The following is a 7,401-nucleotide window of genomic DNA, read 5'->3' as shown; positions in this document are numbered from 1 at the left end:
AAAAGTATTTTTCATGAAATAGAGCTAGGCAAGGATGAGCTCATCATTCCCTATTTCCAAAAAATGTGCAAACAAATTCAGTCTAAGGTCCCTTGCCTCTGTCCCTTGCTCTTGCCATGCTTACTGCCCAGGATAGAATAGGAAGGTGTACATTCCAATAAAACACAGCTAGAATGTCCCCTGAAATATATCAAGAGATCTCTATGTCAGGGGACTGAATAGGATATTTGTAATGGGATCAGCCCTCCTTCTGACTGCCTGGTTATCTGCTTTGGATGTTTGCGATGTGTTATATAAGCACCATGATATCTGGCAGACTAGACTTCAACCTTTGTCTCAGGAGGAGATTAGCTCCGCGTTGTACATGCAAATGTTTTATTTAAAAAGCTGGGCTCACTCACTCCGCTTGCTTGTCTTTTGTTAGAAGCTGTGGGCCTCTTGGGGTGTGTGTTTGTGTGTGCATAGGCAACCTGATACAGTGTCAAGACCATCTAGTTCAGAACAGCTAGAGTGGGGGACCTGTGGTCCTCCAAATGTTGTCGTCTTGCAGCTCCCACCATCCCTACGCATTGGCCATACTGCTTGCACATTGCTTTCCCACCCCATGCATTCATCTCCCCTGAACCAAGAGCAAGAGCAATAATAATAATAATAATAATAATAATAATAATAATAATAATAATAATAATAATTTATTATTTATACCCTGCCCATCTGGCTGGGCTTCCCCAGCCACTCTGGGCAGCTTACAAAAGAATAATAAAATACTATAATACATCAAACATTAAAAGCTTCCCTAAACAGGGCTGCCTTCAGATGTCTTCTAAAAGCCTGGTAGTTGTTGTTCTCTTTGACATCTGGTGGGAGGGTGTTCCACAAGGAAGGCGCCACTACCAAGAAGGCCCTCTGCCTGGTTCCCTGTAACTTGGCTTCTCGCAGTGAGGGAACTGCCAGAAGGCCCTCGGTGCTGGACCTCAGTGTCCGGGTAGAACGATGGGGGTGGAGACGCTCCTTCAGATATACTGGACCAAGGCCGTTTAGGGCTTTAAAGGTCAACCAAGCCAGCTGAAAACAAGAGCACCACATTCAATTTTATTGTCAGTTATCTTGGTTTATTATTATTTTTGGAGACGCATTTCACAAGGTTTCAGAATAGAGCTCAGCTGCTCCTCAGGGTCAAAGAGTTTATCCATACATGTATCAGAGAGTGGGTTTGTAACATTTGTGGTTGCAGGACTGATCTAGCCTGGCTGACAGCAGTTCTTTGGCGTCTTAAGGAGATGTCTCTGTTTCTCAGCTCTGCTGCCAGAGGTCCTTTCAGCTGGGAGTCTCAGAGGATGCCCTGAGACCTTCTGCATCCATGCAAAGCAAGTGCTCTGCTATAGCTCTTCTCCTCCAACTCTTACAGTACCCCGAATGGCAAGGGATTCTGCCCTGTCCATCACAGCTTGTAGGTTCAGCTCCTGGATTTGAAGACAAGAATTCACAAATGCCCAGGAGCAGATTGCCAGTTTTTGATTTCCCAAGTCATGGTACCTGGATGGAGCCATCAGGAAGAGTGAATGACAGATCCAGGGCAGGCAGGCAGTCAGTTTTATTGCACATAGCCAGAGGCTGCCGCAATGTACACAGAAACATTCAACAATTAAAAGAAAATATACTGGATTGATACAAAAAACTTAAAACAGTTATATTATCAAGACATTGCCTACTCTAAACAGAGCTATAAAAGTACCTTAATATACAAGTTAAGACATTAAAAAATAAAATTTATAAGCTAAAATTATCACATGGCCACTAATATATTAAGAAATAATGTTAATTGATACAATTGCAATTATATTCGGAGTTTGGTGATGAAGATAGAATATACAGTGGTGCCTCGCAAGACGAAATTAATTCGTTCCGCAAGTTTTTTCTTCTTGCGAGTTTTTCGTCTTGCGAAGCACGGTTTCCCATAGGAATGCATTGAAAATCAATCAATGCGTTCCTATGGAAACCGCCTTCAGACCAGGTCCGGGGACAGTCTGTCCCCCGACCTCTTCTGAAGGCTGGGGGGGGGGACAAGGGCTTTTCTTCCCACCGCCAGCCTTCAGAAGGCTGTTCTGAAGGCTGGCGGTGGGAAGAAAAGCCCTTCTCCCCACCTCCTGCCCCGCAAGCTCCGGGGACAGGAGCGCTTTGCTGCCGACCGCCAGCATTTCAAAAGCCCCCGCTGTCCCGGGGCGATTTTAAAATGCTGGCGGGCGGCAGCGAAGCCTCCGCTGTCCCGGGGCGATTTTAAAATGCTGGCCGGCGGCAGCGAAGCCTCCGCTGTCCCAGGGCGATTTTAAAATGCTGGCCGGCGGCAGCGAAGCCTCCGCTGTCCCGGGGCGATTTTAAAATGCTGGCCGGCGGCAGCGAAGCCTCCGCTGTCCCAGGGCGATTTTAAAATGCTGGCCGGCGGCAGCGAAGCCTCCGCTGTCCCGGGGCGATTTTAAAATGCTGGCCGGCGGCAGCGAAGCCTCCGCTGTCCCGGGGCGATTTTAAAATGCTGGCGGGCGGCAGCGAAGGCTTCGCTGCCGCCCGCCAGCATTTTAAGGTCGCCCGGGACAGTGGAGAAGTCTCCGCTGTCCCGGGAAGGCAGGCGGGGGGAGCAAAGACTTTTGCCCCCCGCCGGCCTTCAGAAGAGGTCCAGGACCTCTTCTGAAGGCCGGCGGTGGGCGAAAGTCTTTGCTCCCGACCGCCAGCATTTTAAAAGAGGTGCCCGGAGATTTCCCTATGGGCTTTCTTCTTGCGAAGCAAGCCCATAGGGAAATTCGTCTTGCGGAACGACTCAAAAACGGAAAACTCTTTCGTCTTGCGAGTTTTTCGTTTTGCGAGGCGTTCGTCTTGCGAGACACCACTGTAGCTTGATGCAGTGGCGTAGCGTGGGGGGTGCCAGGGGTGCCAGCCGCACCGGGCGCAACATCGGGGGGGGCGCGCTCGCTGCCTCCGGAGTCGCTGAAGAGCCTCGGGCGCAGGCTGTAGCGGAGCCGCATGTCTTGCGGAACCGACGAGCTGTGCGCGCGTCCGGGCTGAAGGCGCCCGGCAGGCAGCGGCTCTCAGCCCTCGCCGCGGAGGACGCGCCAAGCAGCCCCTCTTCACAGCCCCGCCTTCGCCGCTGCTGCTGCAGCTGCTGGGCCGTTGAATTTTCCTCGCCTCTCTGCCCCCCTCCTCCTCCGGGCAAGCGGCGTCGTTTGGGCGGCAGCGGGGGGGCGCAAATTACTTGCCTTGCCCCGGGTTAGGGGGCGCAAATTACTTGCGTTGCCCCGGGTGCTTACAACTCACGCTACGCCGCTGGCTTGATGTAGATAGGGTCAAATACATTCATCTCCTTTACAGTTGGTGGCTATCTTGGCTATATTATTTGCTCTAATTTTCCTAGCGGCAGTTGCAAAGAGTGCTACACGCCAGGTCACATACTTATCTGTGTCTGCGAGGAGATATAAAATCATGTCAGAGGGGTTCTGGCCAGGGGACCTTGTGATTATGGGTGGTAAAAATCTTTCTCTTGCTTCATTATATAAGGGGCAGCGCAAGATATAATGCATAAGGTCCTCTACTTCAGGACATCCCCTAATGCAAACACGTTTGTTTGTTGGTATGCCTCTGTGTCTCCCATCTCTATAAGCAGGGTTTATTGTAACTCTGTAAAAGCTTTCCAAAGTTGTACAAAAGTCAATTCATTAAAATAAGATGAATGTTCATAGGCTTCTCTAAGTTTAAAATATAATGGGGCGCATGTAGATGTGTACATAGAGTTTAGATCGTTTTTAGTTGCCACTGCCCTTATGGTTCGTTTAAAGATATTTTTCTGGGACCAATCCAGGGCAGTGCCTGAAAGACTCCAGCAAAAAGCCACAGTAACAGCAATCTGTGCTTGCTCCAGTGGCTGGTGCTGAGCAATAGAGGGGTATAGGCTGGTGTTCTCTAATGCATGGTCCCTGTGCCCACTCACCCTGTTTGGAGAGAAAGGTTTTCAGCATGCACCAGAAGCACAGAAATGATGGGGCATCATGCTTCACACTTTATTCCTAAAGGGAGGCTGTCATGGGGAATGAGGCTAGCAATAATTGCTAGTCATGATAGGTTTGTCTTAGGGGTGTAGGGATCTGTTAGTTTAAGTTTCCTCTCAGTTTCTTATTTTTCCAGGCTTAAATTAAGATCTCCACATTTCCACATCAGTTTGTGATTTCTTTTTTTTTAAGTCCCCATGAAAATTCACCAGTAATTTAGTGCCAGTGTCTCCTCATATTCACATCTGCGTGGAATTTTGAACAAATATAATAATAATAATTTATTATTTATACTCCACCCATCTGACTGGGTTTCCCCCATATGCATGTTTTTGCAGAGCAATCATCTGTAATATAATGTGTTTTTATATTTTATACCTGATATTTGTTAGTGGCAATGAAAAATACAAATATATAAAAAGGATAATTCTCTGGATGGCATGATTCAGATTTGGGGCAAGTGCTTTTGGTGAGAAAACTCCAGCATAGATTTAAAAACACGAAACATGCAGCAAAGTAAAGTGTGGAGATAGAGGCTATTAAAGCCTTAAAACCCTTGTGAATTCTTTCAAAAATTTCCCCTCTTCCCCCGCATAGAAAAAGACTACATATTTGGTAAGTTTTAAATACTTTACTTACACACTCTCCAAAGGTCAAGTTCATGTGCATATCTATACAACATTTAGAAAAAGTTACACACGCAGTAAAACTTGGCTGAGCATCAGTGGTGAAAGTTCCTAAATTATTGGTCTAGGAACTCAAGGGTGACTTTTAAGACCCATTCAGTCTGAGCTGCAGCAACCAGCTCTGACCTCCTCACACATTGAGCTTCTCTGGTAGATTGGAAGCTTCATCACCTAGTCCCTCCCAAGGGGAGCTAAGCCTGTCAGGACAGCTTACTCTATGGTGTTAACCCCTTTGTGCATTAATTAGACTACAATATGTTGGTTATATGAGACTGGTTAACTCACAATACTGATATTACATCTTAATTATCTCTGTGTATAGCATTAATGCACTGTGTCATTTTCACATTAGAAAAGTCCTGCTGGATCAGACTAAAGAGCCGATTCTTCTCTCCCAGTGGCAATCAGATACCCATGGGATGCCCATAAGCATGAGTTATTTAGACTCTTCCACTAAAGATCTACAGCACGGGTGTCAAACACAAGGCCCGCGGGCCGAATCTGGCCCGCCAGACCTCGTCATGTGGCCCGTGTAGCCGCCGGCCGCCAGCCTTCACCTTTTATTCTCCCCCTTTTTTTTTTTTTTGACACAAGAAAGCCGCCTCTTCAGCGCATGCACGGCAGCCTACAAGCCACAGAACGTCTGCCCTCTAGCGGCGCCGGCCGTTCTACACAGGAAACCTCCACTTTACATGCATTCTACTTGCCATTATTCTATGTTTCTGCTTTCAGAGCTAGTTATTACTTACATTATTACAAAAAACAGTAATAATTGAATGCAGTGACAATAATTTATGATAATAAAGAGTGGACACATAGTCCCACAGATACAACCGGCCCTTTGAGGGTGACCAAACTGCTGATGCGGCCCCCGATGAATTTGAGTTCGACACCCCTGATCTACAGCAACTGTTATTCAGAGGCACACTGCCTCTGATACTGAATGTAGTACAGTCTAGGGATGGGGAGAAAATTGATTTCGTTTGCATTTAAAGGTGGTCTAGCTTCTGGGAAGATGCAGCTGGTGGTCGGGGAGGTCTTTTCGCAGGGAAATGTGATACCTAGCTCTCCTTCCTGCCTGATGCCCCACCCACTGACAGCCCTGGATCCCTTTGGGCCATCCAAACTGACCCACGGAGATCTGTGGCTGTCTCAGCCCAAGTTGTCTGAGGCCCAGTTCCCTCCAAACAGGCCTGATTTGCATTGGGATTCAAGACAAATCTGGTGTACAGTGCTTGTCTACTCTTTTATTAGATAAATGTGCCACATTTGATGCGGAGAGTATTGTCAGAAGCAAGATTCTGCAGCAGAGGGACCACATAGGTCCTCTCTCTTTTCTGTGCCAAAACCGAGCATTCTTAAGTTAATGTTTAAAATGGAATATGGTCTGGAGTCTGTCAGCACCCACCAGTGTCTGTTTGCCTGCCGAAGAAGCTTCAGATTATCTCAGCCAGGCCAAGGATCCATGGCCCCTGCCCCACCCAAAAATTAATGATTGATCAAAAAAATTGGGAGTAAAGAGATATAAGTGGCATGGCAAACTTTTCCGCCGCCTTTGTGAAGCAGCCTCTGGGAAGCAAACCGTGATCGTATCATCTTCCCTTTAAACTTGTGCAATTGTCAGGGAACAAAAATGAAGACCATCATCATAACCGCCTTGCTGCTCATGTTAACGTATAGCCATGCAATCGAGAGAGGTAAGGATTTTTTTAAAATATACATATGTATGCAGGCACACGTTGTGTGTTGCTGCTGTGGAAACTTCCATTGGAAATTTTGGGTTGCCTCCGACAGCAAAGAGAAAGGGTTCGATTTCGTTCTTTCTAAGACCCTGTCAAGAGCTTTATAATACGAGCAGAAATGTTTGAGAGGATTCGCTTGCGCTTGAACAAGAAATTGCTGTTCCAATGGGTTCGTAAACTACACTGATTGCTTCTGGTCCTTGCTTGGCAGTGAGAAAGAAACTCATTATCACTTGCTTGGGAAAAATGTGTTAAGCAGGTGAATTTGTAAGAGTGTTCTGAAGAGTAATATTCTCTCTCTCTCTCTCTCTCTCTCTCTCTCTGTGTGTGTGTGTGTGTGTGTGTGTGTGTGTGTGTGTATGAATTGCTTGGGCATTATATGAACTCCTAGATTGTGTGTGTCCACATGTATGTTAAAAGGTCTGAAAGAGACCCATCCCAGATCACAATTTGTGAAAATGATTTTGCTCACCTGCATGTGACCACCCCTGCTTGTTCAGAACTTAGAGGATGGAGACCTTTGAACTTCTATGAACCATTGGGTCCATTTAATTAATAAATAAAACAATTTATAAATATTAATAAATATATAACATACAGTGGTACCTCAGGTTAAGTACTTAATTCGTTCCGGAGGTCCGTACTTAACCTGAAACTGTTCTTAACCTGAAGCACCACTTTACCTAATGGGGCCTCCTGCTGCCGCCGCACCGCCACTACACGATTTCTGTTCTCATCATGAAGCAAAGTTCTTAACCTGAAGCACTATTTCTGGGTTAGCGGAGTCTGTAACCTGAAGCGTATGTAACCTGAAGTGTATGTAACCCGAGCTACCACTGTAATGTAATAAATAATTGAAATAAATAAAATTTGACGCTCACTCCCATTAGCCCTGGCTAGCAAGACCAATCATTATTTAGCTTCGAATGCTTATTAAAT

General features: G+C 46.3%; 1 protein-coding gene and 1 long non-coding RNA gene across 2 annotated transcripts in view; one reads left to right on the top strand and one right to left on the bottom strand.

Moving 5' to 3' along the window:
* Positions 1–1,090: 1,090 nt before the first annotated feature.
* Positions 1,091–4,856, bottom strand: LOC308594422. Its single transcript, XR_014011463.1, has 2 exons — positions 4,674–4,856; positions 1,091–1,614 (listed from the first exon to the last, which is right to left on the bottom strand). It is a non-coding gene; the product is annotated as an uncharacterized lncRNA (long non-coding RNA).
* Positions 4,857–6,258: 1,402 nt separating this feature from the next.
* Positions 6,259–7,401, top strand: part of GC (GC vitamin D binding protein) — a 39,416-nt gene continuing 38,273 nt past the window's right edge. The window contains exon 1 of the mRNA XM_081207154.1: positions 6,259–6,417. Within this exon, the coding sequence (XP_081063280.1) occupies positions 6,354–6,417 (64 nt within the window). The 5' untranslated portion in view covers positions 6,259–6,353. The remainder of the gene's footprint in view (positions 6,418–7,401) is intronic.

This window comes from Podarcis bocagei (assembly GCF_964188305.1).
Source record: "Podarcis bocagei genome assembly, chromosome: 9".
NCBI classification, from domain to species: domain Eukaryota; kingdom Metazoa; phylum Chordata; class Lepidosauria; order Squamata; family Lacertidae; genus Podarcis; species Podarcis bocagei.
The sequence above is the reverse complement of the archived record's forward strand: the minus strand, read 5'-3'. Positions and strand labels throughout refer to the sequence as shown.